General features: G+C 40.2%; 2 protein-coding genes across 2 annotated transcripts in view; one reads left to right on the top strand and one right to left on the bottom strand.

The window, feature by feature from the left end:
• Positions 1-13,313, bottom strand: part of TBC1D9 (TBC1 domain family member 9) — a 48,346-nt gene extending 35,033 nt beyond the window's left edge. The window contains exon 1 of the mRNA XM_039696119.1: positions 13,179-13,313. Coding sequence (XP_039552053.1) covers positions 13,179-13,305 — 127 coding nt within the window. The 5' untranslated portion in view covers positions 13,306-13,313. The remainder of the gene's footprint in view (positions 1-13,178) is intronic.
• The window catches only part of SCOC (short coiled-coil protein), a 702,416-nt gene that overhangs the window by 132,915 nt on the left and 551,774 nt on the right, over positions 1-17,727 (top strand). The gene's annotated exons all lie outside the window — the stretch shown is intronic.

Here is a 17,727-nt window from a genome sequence, read left to right as displayed (position 1 = left end):
CTTCCAGCAAAAATAATTGTGCTACTTAACATTCTGATTATTTAGGGTAGAAAGGATCAAAATGCCTTAAGAGTCAAGTGTTTTTCAGACGAAAGGATACTGAGGAAAGACAAAGCAATACTGTTTTCCAGAAGTAGCTTTGAAAATTCTTTGCTACTGAGAGCCACCAACAGTTGCATACCAAAAGCTACCAATAATTCCTAACTATATCTCCACAAATTCTAGATCCTATTTTTATAATAAACTATACTAAAACCAAAATTCTACCCTCCCAAATTCTCTGCAAGGAGGACCTATTTATTTTTAAACTATGTCAAAGTTTTCCCATTTTCCATCTCAAAAAGCATTTTCATCTCCCCTGCAGAGATGTCTGATTTAAATTTTCATGCTGAAGTTCTCAGAAAATTGTTTGGGGAAAAAAAATTGAAATATATAAACAACAAATGGATGAATTTTCAGAGATGTTTTTGGTGAAAATATCTATTAGGGTAGAAATTAGAGGGTTTTTTCCAAACAGCTGAAATAAACTGCATGCCCCAAAAACATTTTAAAACTCTCCTGTTAGAAGTTCTCCTTTCAAGTCTCGTGTGTTCATCCTGTATTGTCATAGTTTTATTAGTTCCTCATTTTTCTCTGCTGAAACTGGTATATGCAATACTGCTTCACTTGCTGTCCCTTCAGATTTGTGCTGTGCATCAAAGATATAAAAGCAGTACTCTTTTTCCATCTCAGTAGACCCCTCAAATGTGAACTGAAACTGATACTAAGAACTACCCCACCCACCAGTGATCCAGTGATTTTGTATTTCCTCCATTCTATCTCTTTCATTTGCATTTTGTTTTATAGACATCTTCTCAGGTCGGATCAGCTGTAATCTCTTTCTGCTCCATGAATTAACATGCACCACTTCTTAATCTAAGAATTATGCGAGACATGAGAAACAAGTCTGGGCCATTTGGCCATTAGTAAGGTGTGCTACAAAACTATCTGACAATTATAGGATAGAAACATAAAATATGAATGTAAAATATCCCAATGTACATTGGTCTCACTAGCTTTAGTTGCCCCTCATCTCTCATACATTTTCATTACTGGTTGTGCACTGACAAGCTCCCTCTGAACAATTCTCCACCAGCCCTTCTAGATACACCCTGGCTCCTTTCAAATTCAGGAGAATGAAGTAGGTTAAAATGTACCTTTTTTTTTTCCCCTCTCTGAGTTTCACAAATGCAGTATGGCCTTGGCCCAGAATGCACATGTCACTTCAACCAAGGGCAAAATCCTCAAACATGTAAGGCTGCCAGTACTGCTCAGCTAAAGTGGGGACCAAGCCAGACACTACACTGTGTTCATCATCTGGCTTTGCTGCAAATACAGCAGGAATATTTGCTTTTTGCTTTTCAGTTTCACATGACTACTGACAGTAATAAATATGCAATAGGCATGATGTAATATCTAAATAAAGTTGTATGCTGGCCAAATGCAATCTTCTCTGAGATACAGAAACACTGTTCATTCCCTGTATTCCTTAAAAACATGCTTGTTTCTTTCCTCCTGCTGTACTTCCAAATTTACTGGCATGTGGGTGGTCCTGCCAAACAATTCTGCCCCTAGTTCTTGCAGCGCTGTAGAAACTGGGATAGGCAGGTAAGATCAGGAAGTCAGAATAAACTGACTGACTTGTATAGCAACATCAGGTTCAAAGGAACTTCCCATCCAACTTTCTTCTCCCCAGGATATGGCAGACAGGAGAGGAACATCCCCCTGTGCCACCAAACACTGTAAGACAGAGCAATGTATTTAAGAAATGTGAAGAGAACTATGAAAAATAAAACACCAACAAAAGAGAGAAGCCAGCAGTGACTGAAACAGCAGATGGCAGGTAGGAAAGGAAAAGCAAACAAAGAATACTTTCCAATGGTGCAGGAAGTGGGAGCTGTTCAGGGGCTTCTCAGTAAACAAATTGAAAAAATAACCAGGTATTGAGGTCGAAGGAAGAAATCTGACAGAATTCCAGAACGTTGCATGGAAATTGAAATCCGAGCTTACCTAGGTAACTGCAACTGACAGTTTATCAGTAACATTTTACTTGTATCATGCGATAGCTGTTTTGACAGATAATACATGTGATACTGAAAAATAGCATGTGTTTTTATCACATGAAAACTCGTGCAATCGTGCAGCTGGGCCTGCTTGCTCTCCTTCATGAACTGTTCCTTTTCATGTTGTTAGGTCAGTGTTGGTTGTTTTGGGTTTGGGTATTTGTTGTTTGGTTGGGTTTTTTTGCAATGCAGACATGTGATGCAACCAGAATGAAATCACAGCAGTTCATACTGATAATTTGTTTGAGGATTTTCTATATGAAGTAGAAATGAAAATTAAAAACAAATATTAAGAGAATTTTAATACTGTTCATTAGCTCATTAATTCTTCATGTAGCAAGTGCCTTTTCAGATATGATTAAGTAACTGAGTTTCTATAGAAACAGAACAGGCAACTAAGAATAATATTCCTTATATTAGACATTAGACTGGCCCTTGGGCAAGAGCCAGTGAATTACCCAGGCATCAAATCACATGACTATACTGACTGCAATCTTTTCCCAATTATTTCATCAGGTTTCTGACTGCATAATGAAATAAGGGGAGAAATTTCCAATGCAAGGATACTAAATCTACAAGCCCTTGTTGAAGCAAGAGGTTTATTTAAAACACATGGTGTAATTTGTAGGATTAGCATCTGGCTAATTGATGGGAGCCCTGATCCTGAAGGTGCTCAAGCATGAGCAACCATTTATGTATAAACAGCCCCATCACACACATGTGCCCAATTTCTTGAGCAACCATACCTATAAGATGGGGCAGGAGGGGAAAAGGGAGGCATAATGCCTTCACTTTACTTGATACAACTTTTTAATAAAGTCAGGTTCCTCTTTTGCAAACTTGAATTCTAAAGCGAAGGTCCAGAATATTGATCAATATTGTCTTTTTCCATAAAACAAAGACATTAACAGAGGAAAAATAATGATATGTAATATCTGGAATCAGGGAATACAAAGCCACAATTGGCTGAGGGCCTGGGCAATTGCTCTCGCATCATGTTACTGGAAGGACATGCAATGCACTAGAGGGAATTACTGGAAAAGAGGTTCAGTTACCCGATGCACTTTGTGCTGAAGGAAGAAATCACACTACATTTTACTTAACTGACCACATTCAGTGGTGGTTCACATTTAGTCATAAGCTGGAGGAGAAGCCTATAACCCTTGCAGAAAGTAGAGATTAATAGTTTATGTTCATCAATTAATGTATGATGTGCTCTACTTGTGTCCTTACAACAGCAACCAGTTTTCAGCCTGGGTTTTTTGCTAGAAGGGATTATGACCACATGAAGCCTCACCTCCTCCATAACACAGACCGCCTTCACAAATTATTCCTATCTCACCAAAGGGTATTTTTCAGAGACAGGTCGTCTTGACTTGAAAACTAAGCCAATAGCTTCAGCCAGCTGAGATTCTTCCAAGCACCACTGCAGTTCCTTGCTCCTTGGAGACCAGTATTCCAGATGACTTAGAGTCCAAACTGATTACAAACTACCCACAAACTGAAATCTAGTGAGGACCTGTAGAATCAAGCCTGTACATTTTAAGCATGCACACCTCAGAGTACATAGACTCAAACACCTGTCGTAAGTCACAATATCTGTGACTATTTGGACATCCATGGCACAGGTCTTTGCTGCAGGAATATTTCTCTTCTTTCTTTTACCTTTCATCATAATTTTCAAGTGTCTTTGTAAAACATCAATTACTAGTGTTTTTAAAGGTGAAGCAAGTTCATGCACTGTACACATGAGCAAACTCTTTAGTAGCAAAGGATTTTCTTATGACAAACAGTAACCCTCTTCCACAGAAAGCCATGTTTTCATTTAAAACCACAAAGACTGAGTAGTCTTTATCACCCTTCTACAGTCCCCCTCACAGCAGTACTATATTTGAGAGCTTTTGTGTTTTACCTGTTCAAAGTAAATTGGATTACATATTCAAAAGTGAGGATCTGGATTATATATTACCTCTAGAGCACCTTATTAAAATACTGAAGCCAATGAATTATAATAAAAAATGACACTTCAAAGCTTAAGAACTACCAGCAGCCATGGCTTTGCTGCACAGCAAGCACCAAAAAGCTTGGGATGGTAACAGACAGTGATGCTTCCTAGTAATTTCTAACCTTAGAGTAGAAGTGCTTTCAGCACACACCAGGAACCTGTGACACATCCATTCTTCAGTGGCACAGACAACTTGTGTCACACCTTGATGTCACCCTGCAGTTGGTTTCACCAACTGCTGTGCCCTCCCTTCCCCCAGTTTGCCAGAGTGCAAGCATATGTTATTCACATGGCTCTTCACAGGGAGAAGAGCCCTGCCCTGCCTCATCCTCCTTCCAGGTCGACATGAATCCATACCTCAAAATACCTTTTGTTTGAAGATTTTTATCTAAAAATGTATAAACAAAGAGCATACATGTTTTTAGCATGAAGAGTAAATACCAAATAATACCCTGCAAAAGGGCTGAGATATAATACAGGTCAGACTGTGACTCTTGGAGTCAGGCTCATGAGCTATCACTTAGTCTCACAGATGTCAGCAGCCCATTTGTGTAGGAGCCTAACACCCCAACCAGGAAAACTTGGAATGTCACATGTGTCACCTGCAAGAACTTTTCAAAACAGGCACTGTGACATTCCAACAGTGAATCAAAAACATACTGCTTAAAAGGTCCTCAGTATTTAAAGCACGCTGATGACTCCTCTTTCCACTAAAGTAAGATGGACACATAATGAGCTCTGGTCATAAACCTGAAACACCCACAGTACCTATTCAGATTGTAGATGTCATCTGATCTCTCTTAAGAGAGCTTCAATCAATAGGGTTGATTTAAATCATATTTACACCCTGAGCATTCAGTTTTATATTGATTTAATGGACAATGAATAAACTCCAGTTAAAGTTCAAGTGTTGCTTCCTGAGCTATAAAAGCAACAACTCCTAAAAACACATAACTGAAGTACACAGCACTAGCTATTGTTTTTCATAGTAAGGATAATGAATCCCAACTCTTCCATTCTTTTTCAAGGCAATTTATGTGATTAGCTCTCTCATTTTTTATTACAGGGTGAGATCCCATTACTTGTCTGTCAAAACTCAACCTAGAGCAACAACCTGAACTCCATGGGCAATACTATGGACAAATCCTTTTCAAAGGGAGGGTCAATGCTACTTGATTTAATTTCACAGGAAAGCCTATATAAATTGAAAATATTATACACCACACAAAAATAATTGAGTTTTAATCTTCCACTACTGGCAATAATACCCACAAAAGTAAGAATATAACCTCTTCATTGTGAACACTGCCCTTAAAACTTCATGAAGGGCTACACTTTAAAAGGTGTTCATTCATATAAAAGAAGGTTAAATGACCTCTAAAGATTTATTTTCTGTCTGCCCATGTGGCTTATATGGGCATCTAATGTGGTATCAAGAAAACAAAATTCTTCCTCTAGACTTAAAAAAATTAATATTCTTTAATTAAATAATAATGATATCTGTTTCTTAAATATATATATTTCTTAAATATTTAAGAATGGGATTAATAGGATTGGTTAAGTTTTCCCCAATGTCTGCCTTTGCTGCTCTCTCTTCTTACCAACACAGTTCTACAGACCACAGATTTGTCCAGCCACCCTTTTATTTGCACAGGAGTTTTCAAACATGTTCAGTGAAACTAATTCTAAGAACTGTCACCCTACTGACACATTTAGTAAGAAAAGCAGCAAAACCAGCAGCAAAACTTTCTCCATCTTCAAGCTGATCAACACAAATGAGAGAAGACTGAAAAACTGACCATTAATATTTAAAGAAAAAGCTTGGGAACTGCCAATGTGATATCTGGCTTGATTATCAAGGGATAAAGCAGCTAGAAACAATAAAGCTTTCATCCACCCTTCAAGTTTAACAACTGTGATTCAATCAGCTTATCTTCCAAATATGTTAATTTAAAAGGGTGCTGTACTTGTTAAGTGTCCAATCAACCCATGACCAACCCTGTAAAAAATCTGTATTTTAATTTGAACCTAAATCTGGTTGGGATTAGACTTTCAGATTTTTCATTTTTTTGCAACTCTGCTAAACTGAAGCTCACAGAAAGACATGATCACTGACAGGATAGGACATTCCACAGTTACAAGTATGTGAAGGCTTACAACACAGAGAAAACTGATATTTAGACAAAAACCCAAACAACTTATCTCACACTACTGAAAAAAAAATTATATTACATATTAATCACACCAGACTATATGAAATTATGGAAAAACAGTGAGAAAAATATAGATGAAGTTATCAAATGCCTTCTAGGTGTGATATAAACAATTACCTATAAGTTTGTAAAAAACACTTCGGAAAAGCATAATTAAGTATCACGGACCAAAACAGCAGAGAAGTCACTGAACTTCACTCACAACTAATTATTTTAAAGTATCCCATTCTGTCAGAGTAGCATAAGCAAATTTAATAGATTTCATCCCACAGGAAAATTTAAATCTGTAGCTGCACCAACATAAGACTCAGATAAACTGTGTAAGATGAAAGAACAAATCAAGTAAGTATGAGCAAATTAAGACAAAAAACCACTAACAAAACCAAAAAAAAACAGAAAAAAAACTTCCAAACACCACCACTGCTAACCTAAGAAAAATTACTGTAAACTGAATCTAGTTTGAGGACTGAAGATGCCACAGTAAACTCAGCATGGACCCAGAAGGAGAAGTCCTGAAGCATGATAAAATGCAAGCTAAATCTGAAAAGAAGCAATAGCTTCAGAAAAAGAGAATTTTAGATTTTCACAGTTCTGATTGAATATGTGCAGATAGATCAGACTTCAATAAGCTATCAGAGGAGGCACTTCACCAGGCAAATGAACAATGCTGAACGCAAGATCCCAATAACTCTGGCTGATAAAATACTGCAAAAAACAGAGGGGAAGAACAAGACAGACTATGCATAAAGAACAACAAAATCCAAAACATTAAAAATGCACTAGCTGAAACCAAGGTTACTGCTGTGGTAGAAATTCAAACACCCCCATCTGGAAACTACAGGGAAAAAAAAAAAAATCACAAATCCGGCATAGAAAAGACAAGCTTTCCTTTGGAAAGAAAACAAATGAAAAGATTTGGAAGAAGTCCTCTAGAACCTAAGATCATCTAAGCACCAGATTTAAAGTCAAAATGCAAATGTTATTTCTGAATATCAACATTGATCAGAAAACAGAAGTATGTGTTAATGGTCAATGAGATAAAGATAAGTAAGTTTCAGTCAAATGCTCACAGCTCTTTATACACATTGTATCATCATACTTTAGCAAAAGCATGGCAGAGACAACTCCTGTGTCTGGAAAAGCCATATGACTGTGTGATACTGTGAAGGATAAAAACAAGGAGATTCTGCCTATACCAAATATTTACAAGAAGAAATACTGTATGAGAACACAGAATACTGTATGTTCAAATTAAGTTCCAAAGACATTTGAGTATGTGGTAGCATACTTTGTGGAACCTTTTTTAGTTCTGCAGGAATCTAACTGAAACTATCAAGGGCCCAAACCTCTGTGAAATATGATACATTCTTACAAGGATGCATAACTGGACAGTGGAGTGATGGAAATATGGAAACTGGTGTCAAGAAGTGCTACTTCTACACCTTTCAGTGTAGGACCAAAGAACAGTAACAAAAACCCTGTAAGCAATGCAAACTCTGCTACAATGCAGAAAAATTTTAAATGGCCTAGACTATCTTGTGATCCTGTGCAACATTTCCAACAGGGTTTCCTACAAACAGAGATCTCAGGAGAAAGAGCAGGCCACCCTTTGTTTCAAGGGCAAAAGTGGCAAAAGGCAGCTCAGCTCAACAGCCTGGACAGGCCACACTACTCACAGTGTAGGAGATAAAAGCATCATTCAAGGAAAGTCTTTGACCAAGAAATATTAGAGGGAGAAGCAAAGCTGCACCAAGCAACATCTCAGGCACTAGAGACGTTGTCTCTAGAGCCAACAGAAGAGAATGCAGAGAAGCATTAGGCAGGAAGTGAGGAACTTGGAAAAGCATCTGGAAATTCAGCAGGAAGACTGTGAGTCAGTCTGGGGAATCAAACACCAATTCAGCCCTAGACATCTGAGTATTCCCTGAAGTGGAAATGCAGCGGTGTGGAGAAGTAAACACACCCACAAGCAGATCCTAAGGAGCAGCTTAGAGCATCAGAGTAGATTTGGTGTACTGACAAATGAAAGCAGAGCAGAAGAGACCAGCTTCCACTATCTGTGCCAAAACAATCATGGAAAGGTGATGGATATGCTGTCCATCCCTATCCATTATGATAATTGCATCCATTTTGATAAACACTGTATTTCAATTATCAGAAAGCACGTGCTTTGTACTCAAGTCTGACATGCAAAATCCCAAGTACTTGAATCAACAAAGGCAGAAAGTGTCAAGTTTGTTAAAACATGGACCATACGTTCTTCAGGCAGAAGATCAAGTGGCCAAAAGCTTTTCTAAATCTTAAGTATGAACAGGTTTTCAAGTAATCTCTTCCTCAACTCTCTGAACTGAGTGGCTGCAAGCAAGCCAGAATCTTAGCTCCAAATGTGAAATACTAATTGTGTTGTCCAGCAAGGCTGCAGAAAAGCTTTTCAATTTAGAACACTGTCACAGTATTTAAAATTATATTAGATCTGATGTTGATATGTCACATCAGCCAGCAGAGCTCAGAACCTCTCCTTTTTGCCTTTCCAGTATGGAAATTAAATGACAACTCCTTTTGCAAAAATATCTGGGGAGAAGTAGTATTTCATCAGATCCTTTTATCACCAGAAGTCAGCATATTTCCATCTGCTCTCTTCTGCTTAAACATTTGAATCATTCTTGGCAATATGGCATGGACTTACAACTCCTACTGCATCTCTCACGCAGGCACTGTCCCAGCTGTAAGTACATATACCCTATTTGCAAAATAATTCACTTTTAAAACCAGTTCTTGCTAAGAACAACTTATTTCCCTTGGGATTCAGAGATTTCACAATAACATTTTAAACAAAGTCACTTAGAAATGCATCTCTACTTCACACACACAAATGTACACAGGCAAAAGGAGCACAGTAGCCACCAGCTAATTGTACCACAGCCTCAGTCTCTCATCCTGTAAGCTCCAAGTGAATACACTGCTCTGCCATCCATTACCAGATACAGTAATTCCTTACTATATTGTCTTGAAGTAGAAGAGTTTGGCAAATGTTATCACAGCAGAAAGCAGTTAAGAGGCATTTTTTAACCTATTTGTTGCATCTCAATGCAAGATACACTTAATAACATGACCTTTTAATTGTTTATAAAGTTGATGACATGTTTGAGATCTCTACATCCATAAAAGTAATACTGTCATACAGGGCACAGTGCCCAAATCATGGCAGAGATCTGGGTTCATGTTCTGTCCAAATGCCTCTGCTACAGCTGATGCAGGCTGCTGCGGAAATAAATACACCACATTCCTCTGGAGAAGGAATTATTTCATACAGGCCAAATGACCAGGCTGCCCAGAGAAGCAAGAAGAATATGAGGAAAGAAAATACTTTTCCCCCTGTTGCTGAACAAAAGGAAAATGAAACTCCTGACCATGGGTCACACAGAAGCAAAATATGGGCATGGCATTATGTGCAAGGCATAAAACAATTTAATCACAGAGAAAGCTCATCAACCATCAAATACATTTAAAGCAGAAAAGTACATTTTTTGGTCTTGTCCTGGAAGATTAATGCAGTCATGCAAGATAATGTGAGTTTGCAGAACAGCTATGAAAATCCAATTTAAAATCCAATTTAAAATATTTTCTATTTTCTTCTTGTTAAAAAGGAAAATAAAAGCCAAACAACCCTTCAATTAAGGCGTGCTTACAAAGAAAAGCCCCACTGATGTGACTAGTAATGACATTGACACAATAACTTAAATGAGTCCAGACCCAATTCAGTATAAAAATGGATCCACACTGCTTATTAGAAAAGCTCTATCTCTGAAGTTACCCACTGATCTAATACACCTTGTTAGCAGAGATTACTTCTATGGACTCGCTAATCAGCACTGCCCTAATGCATTAAAAGATCATCATCATTCTCCCAACTTGTTACAATATGATATAGGGGAGGAAAATGTCTCCAATGTCCAAACAAGTATTTAAATAAGAGTTTCTCTGTTCAACTGCTACATAAACCAAAGCCAAGAGGAGAAAACCAGATTTTTTTCACCCTTTCCCCCAAGTGACTGATACCCCTTTTCCTGAAAGCATTGACACACTCAGAGTGCATCCAGGAGAACAGATAACTCGAGTACTGTTCTGCTCCAACATAAAGCCAACAAGAAGCACTTGCACCCACCCCCAAGGCTACATAAAATACTAGGCTTTAGACTGAGACATGCCAAAAGAAGTTTGCCATGTTCACAGATGGAGAGAAGGGCATTACACTTAACCCTGATGAGTTTGGTGATGACAGTTTCACAGCAAACCTGGATTTGAGGGCAATGCCAGAAAATCAACGCTTCTTATTGCCTAGCCACTGCTTAAGTCACATGGTGAAGCCATCTAATGTCATCTTACCCACAGTCTCATCAATTTGAAAGTCAATTCTCATTCTACAGTTCAAGACAAATGACTTCAAGAGTCAATAATGAGGGAGTATAAGTCAGCAAAAGTTAGATCACAAAAAAAAGGACAGCTGTATTTACATCCTCTCTTGCAAATATGAATTGAGATCATCCCTAGCACAGCTAAAAATCTTGTATACAATATTTCTAGTCAAATTCAAGGACATATAAATTAGTTTCCCACAGAGCAACTAGGCCAAATTTGATACCATATGAATGGGTGGCTAACTTCCTAGATTATATCAGAGCAAATTTCAGTATTATGTCACTACAGAAAATGTAATTAAGGAGGAAAAAAAATCCAACCCATCACACCAAAAGTTCTTTTTTTCCCTGTTTACTTTCGACCAGGTAAACTCCACCTTTGTCACAAGATCAGTATAATCTAGGGAGCTTCCAAAGAGTCATCCTAAATGCTATAATTACTCCAAATTATGTATCCTGTTTACCATGTCAGCAGATTTGTTCTTTAACTCAGGATCAGCTAGATCACTCAATACCTTGCTTTTAACTAGTCTTTCCTACCAAGAACAATCCACTGGCTTTATCCAACTTCCTTGTCCCTCAACTGGCAGACCACAGCAGTTAAAAGAACCAGCAGAAAATTCCAGCATTTCCCTGAAAAAAAAATAAACTTAGGTTCCAGTTATTACTGTGCCTGTCACGTTGGGAGTGGCTGGGAGACTCCATCCATCCCCCCCTGCCTTCCTCTCCCACCTTTTGTTGACCACTGTGTCACAAACCCTTGCCATTTTAGCACAAGGTCTGGTAAGTTTCCATATGTTCCTTTAAATGCTGCCGACTCTAATAAATTAGTTAGTTACAAGGGGTTTAATTAGTTGTGGTTTTAGCAACATACTGAAAAAAAGCTACAACTTTTTACCAGCCCTTTTCTGTATAAACAAACAAAACCTCTGGAAACCAACTTGTTGCTACTACCTCAGTGCCACAGCAGCTGCAATTGCAGGCAAAGCACAAGAACTACATTGACAGCAGATTTCAAAATACATGAAGAATTTCACCTTCTAAATAATATTCATATGTAGACTCTACAGACTTCATTCACATCCTAAAATAATGGATACGGTGCACAAATATTTAAATTCCAAAAGGCAGGTGGGTAACACAGAAACAAATAACTATTTCTCTACTCTGAACTTCTACCAAATGCTGCAGGCTTATTCTGGCCTCAAAAAAAAGAAAAAAAAGGTGCAAATTTATGAATCCTACTTCCATCAGACTACTACACACACACCCACAAGAAGACTTAGGTACGCAAGCACTGTACAGATTGAAGAACAGAACCCCAAACTCTCAACCTGTTTCCCCAATAACTGAGAAATTACTGGAAAATTGATGGCTATCTAAAACCATTTTTAACTCAAAGATAACCAAGTCAGAAAGTAGAAGAATGTATTTTCAGACCTTGAGAGGCCAGGAGGTAATCCATGAGAGGAGACCCTGAGAAAATTTACTCAGTAAGCAGAGCAGGGGTGAACTTTTGAGGCAAAACACGTTTTCTTTATGGGTTTGGCAATCCTGTCCACACTTCAAAAGACTGACTGTAGATTTCTAAAATTTTTGAACAATGTGGAGTGGCTGCTGGTCACTTGCAACACTGGAATGAGGTAGTATATCAACACACAACACTGACTGAAGACCTCAGCAGCCTAAATGAAAACACACTTCACAGCAGTGCCTTAGTTTACATTATGAACTGTTTACAAGTCCATAGAGCATTGAAGGTCTGAAGAAACACTTAATCTCACAGTAAACATGCACAGAACCTTGAACCAAACACAGATGCAGTCGGTATGTTTATTTTGCTTAGCCTCAAGTACTAATTATCATAGAAGTGCGTAAAGAAGAAAGCACAGGTTTCAGAAGTAGCTTTATTATTCTGTACCAATTCAAGAAGTACCAGTGGAAACACCATTGGGTTCTGTATCTCCAATCTCATATAAATACATATGCATTGCCCAAGAAAGGGTGGAAGACCTCGATGAACGTATATGCACAGGATTATTAAGATCTAGATCAGTATGACCGAAACCTCTACAAAAGCGTCTCCAGCTGCCAGCAGTGGGAAACAAAGCATTCGGGCAACACACTTCACAAGGACATCTGGAAAATACGGACAAGCCGAAGCACATCTGTTCGCTTCGTAAATTTCTGAATTACAATACTGTCATATTTTACGGAACGCGCGCTAAAGGTTCGGCAAGAAAATTCTCCCACAGCACGGGGCGAGTCACACCCTGATGCGCGGAGCCATCGCTCACCGCTGGGCCTCCCACACGTAAACCCGCGTGGGAGCCGCGGCGCATTCCGCGCTCCCGAGCTCGGCCGGGCGGCAGCAGCGCGGAGCTCCCCGCAGCCGCCCCAGGGACCGCGGGACCCGCCCCGGCCCCGCCGCCGCCCTTACCCGCCAGTCCCCCGCCGCCGCCATCGCCGCCGTGCCCCTTCCTCCTCTGCAGGATGAAGTAGGGGTTGGCCCGCTCCGTCACCCACAGCGCGTTGGCCAGCAGCACCTCCTCGGGGTTCACCCACATGCTCCCGGCGCGGACAAAGGCAGGCCCGGCGGGCTGAGGGAGGGCTGCCTCACGCACGCACCGCCCGCACCAGGCGCCACCATGCCCGGCCGCCGCGGCGGACGGCGCAGCCCCGCGGGCACCGGCGGGCACCGGGCGGAGGCAGGGGGCCGCGCTCGGCGCCGCTCCGCAGGGATGCTGCGGGCAGGAGCCGCGGAGCGAGAGCCGCCCCGCCCGGCACGACTCGCAAGGTGAACCCGGCTCCCCCGGAAAGCCAAACTTGTGTCCTGGGTGCGTCCAAAGCACCGCGGGCCGCAGGTGAGGAAGGGGATGCTGCCCCTCTGCTCTGGCCTGGAGTGCTGCATTCAGCTCTGGGGTCCGCAGGCTCCTCTGCACACAGTGAGAGAGTTCTGCTTGCTCATCCTGGAGAAGGCTCGTGGAGACCTTCTATGGCCTTTCAGTGACTGAACAGGCTAAAGAGAGCTGGAAAGGGACTTTTTGATAGGACATGAAGTGATGGCTTCAAACTGCAAGAGGATATGTGTAGATTAGATACCAGGACGAAATTCTTCCGTCGGAGGGTGTGGAGGCAATGGACAGTGCGCACAGGTTGCCCAGAGAAGCTGTGGACACCTCATCCCTTAAAGCATTCAAGGCCATGTTGGAATGGTGCTGGTCTAGTGGGAGGTGTTCCTGCCCACGGCAGGGGGTTGAAATGAGGTGATCTTTAAGGTTTTGTCCAACCCTAACCATTTTAAGGTTCCCCTTTTTACTGCCCACCTTGAAAGATTTGGACTTCTCATCATGCTGCACAGAGAATTTTGTGAAATCGGTTGTCAAAAGGAAGAGCAGGCTCTGGTCTCGACCAGAAGGAGGTGACACTGCCCTCTTGCCACAGCCCCTACTCTGTGCCTGCTCTCTGCCGTGCCCCACACTATTTTTGAGGTTCACCTCTGCTGCTGAAGACCATCTTGTGCGTAGTGCTAAAGTTGGAGGTAATTTCTGAGGAACTGAAGAGCCCTGGCATGAAGCATACTCAAAGGGAACACCTGTGTGTGTAGATAACACATTTTCTACTCTTGTTGCTCTGAATGTTACTTGGTTTCCAGGTTGTCAGGAAAGGACTGTACACACTGACCTCCCTTTAGATATAAAATTGTTACTTTCAAATCAGATATGTATCTTCATTTTATTAACACTAAATTAAGCCCCAAAGACAACATGAAGCCACGTTCTGGGCACAAACTGCTCATGCTGGCTGTACTTTATAGAAGACTCCAGCCTTTCATCAGCTGGTGTTGGCATAGAGCTGGTACCCAGTGTCCATCATGTGAACACAGAAACACGATCCTGGGAGAAATGACTCTTTGTCTGAGGTAGCAGCCATGTGGTTGTTACTGGGTAGGTAAAGAGTTCAGGAAGGGGAGGTGACTGTCCCTGATGTGCCCTTAAAAATGGCCAGTTCTGCTGTCAGTTCCACTGCACCATGGAGAATATTCACCATCGAAGAGAGCAGCACACCTTGAGTGGAAATGCAGAAAAGCCTCTTCACTCTTTCCCAGAGCAGTGGAGGAACAGCTCCAGTGACGAACTGACCAAAACCTCCACCTCCCTGTACCCTGTGCTGTTGGGGGGAAGGAGTTGGGGAAAAAAAAGGTGTTTTTCTAAGGGCTTATTTTACTTCTCATTATCCTCCTCTGACTGTTGGTAATAAATTCACTTTGTACTGTAAGTTGAGCCTGTTTTGCCCTTGCAGTGTTTTCTCCCTTATCTCAGACTATGACCCCATCATTAAATTTTTTTTCTCTCCTCTGTCCAGTTGTGGCAGGGGAGGGTGAATGAGTGGCTTTCGTGGGTGCCTGGCATTTGGCCAGTGTCAAACCATGACAGGAACAAAATAATGAACTTCTGGTCAGTCCCTTTAATTATAATCAGGATTTAGAAAAATCTGAAATGGAAATAAAAGAATATTTGCCCCTGCATGTTTTGTAATATTTTGTTGAAAAAAATGTACAGGGTTGGAATCTCAGTGTGATTTTAACACTGAATGGGGCTGTTTAATGTTCTCTGTGCCACTACATATAAAACTATAATGTATGTCATTCATTTTTTAAAAATAAAGAATCAGGACCAGATATCAATACAAACTGAGGAGTTATTTCATATTATAAACCTCCCAGGGAAGAAAATAAACATGCTTCTAGAAGGACAACCATTCTGTCTAATATCATCATACTAATGGATATTAACATTACTTAAGCAGGAAAAAGATTAAATAAGGCAGACATTTTATAATTTATTCCTCAGAAGACCTTCTTACAATCTCTTCATTAGATGCAGCCAGCTAGCATTTGCTAGTGGTTCAAGATAGTAATTCAGCTGACTAGGAGCAAAGTTAACATATGAAATTTTGGAAGATTATCTTTGAGAAATGCACACCTTACTTGGGTTGGAAAAATAGGTGTATGTATTCAGGAGAAACAGACTGGCTGCAAGCTTTCAGTCTGGATGAGGAATCTACCTTTCCAAGCAATGTTAAATAAAACAGTTTCATCTTCTGAGATGCACTTTTTAGAAAATTCTCTATGATTATGATGGCTGTTCTTCAGTGTGCCACTTACCACTTTTTCTCTTATTGTGAATGGCAGCTTACTTAGGCCTTTTTTTTGGTGTGAAGTTCTGCTTTCTTTCATGAGAAATTGACAACTTGTTACCAGTTCGTAAAAAGTGTTTCCCTATATTTAACTCCCCTTGAGTGTCATATTGATCCCTTTACTCTTTATAAAGTCCTGTTGGTGTTCCAGGTTCTCCATGGGTAAGGCAGGTCCCTGTCCACAGCCCACCCATCTTTTTGTGGGCTACCCTGCTTCCTGAGGTGTGTTGGATAAGACTCACAGCTTCCAGCTCTCCTTCGTGTCTTTACCGTCCTGTGAGCTCTGATAATTGCTGGAGTGTAGGTGTGGGAGGTGGACTTTGTATGTTAACAGAGGCAAAGTCTCTGCTAATTTGGAGACATTATGTCAGAACCCTTTTTTTTTTTTTTTTTTTTTTGACACAGTGCTGCACTGGGAACACATTGAGCATTTTATCCAAAATCCTCATTCAGAAAAGCTTTCCAAAGCAGTGGCCCCTATCTTGGTTATAACTGACACCCTTTGTCTTATGTCTGGTTTGTGGATATAAGCACTAGGCTATAGTAGAGTGACCTGAGTCCTGATATAGCAGTGACCTTACATCACTATTTATCTTGTCAATCCCTATGCCATTCAGAAATATTGTCATTAAGTTTCTTTAGCACAGGACTGATCATGTAGAATATTAAAATTATACAGGGACTCCTACCAGCTTCCCCATGCACTATTATCCCCTTATTCTCCAACATCTCTGTGGGTTGGTTTTACACCCAGGTGTTATGACAAAGTTAATTTTATATACAATCTGTTGTTACAAATAGAATTTCTTTGGCAAAATTCAGGCATATGATGCCAACCCTACTATTTCTATTGACCAAATCTTTCACCCTGGCAAAACAGAAGCAAGCTTTGTTTGACAGGACCTACTTCCACAAGACTGTGCAAGAACAATTATATTCTCACCCTGGAAGTATTTGTTAACACTGTGGCAGATTAATTATTCTGTTATTGTAACAAAGTTCAGTGATAGACTAACCAGTCCATAGTTAGTTAACTCTAACTAGCTAATTAATAGAGCTGCTCTTTTTTAAATGTGAAAACTGCATCACTATACAGATAAATGTATGAACTCCAACATCTGCTATATTCCAGTAGAATGAAAATAGAAAAGGTTTGAGAATGAAAACTCCAAAGAAGTTAATAAATTTCCCATGATAACAGAGCTGACAATGATAAAGCTGAGAAGAAAAGCAGCTCTTTGAATATGCCTTAGGAGACTACACACACCGAGCCAAGGTTACATTTTACCAATGTAAATGGAAAGCTAACAAACATTTGATGGCAGCTGGATTTTAATATAGCAGTGCCCTAAAAAAGGCACAACTACCATGTTTCAGTGTGATGCTAGGGAAGAAAAAAAAGGAGGTATACATCTTGGTAACAGCAGAATTGGCCCTTTGTCTGAAATTCAGTGATCCAAATCCTTCTTGCACCTTCCTTTTGGCACCTTCTGGAGCCAGCAGCAACTAGGCACATGAGAAGTCACCAAACCAGTTCAGCCAAACCAGTTCAGCCAACAACTTTGGCACTGTTTCTTTAGCATGACATGAATTAGAATGTTTGAAAACAAATACTGGCAAGGAATGAAGTTGCTTTCAAAGATTTTGATGGTTTCATTACATGCTCATGTAATTAACTGTTTTAGCCAGCTGGAGATGACAGATTTCTTGAGGTACAACGTATGTTATGTTGGACAACAGAGAAATGCTAGACTTAATTTGACTTTAAGAGTATTAATACTCAGCAATTA

This window comes from Passer montanus, unplaced genomic scaffold, assembly GCF_014805655.1.
Source record: "Passer montanus isolate IOZ18808 unplaced genomic scaffold, ASM1480565v1 scaffold95, whole genome shotgun sequence".
Lineage (NCBI taxonomy): Eukaryota > Metazoa > Chordata > Aves > Passeriformes > Passeridae > Passer > Passer montanus.
The sequence above is the reverse complement of the archived record's forward strand: the minus strand, read 5'-3'. Positions and strand labels throughout refer to the sequence as shown.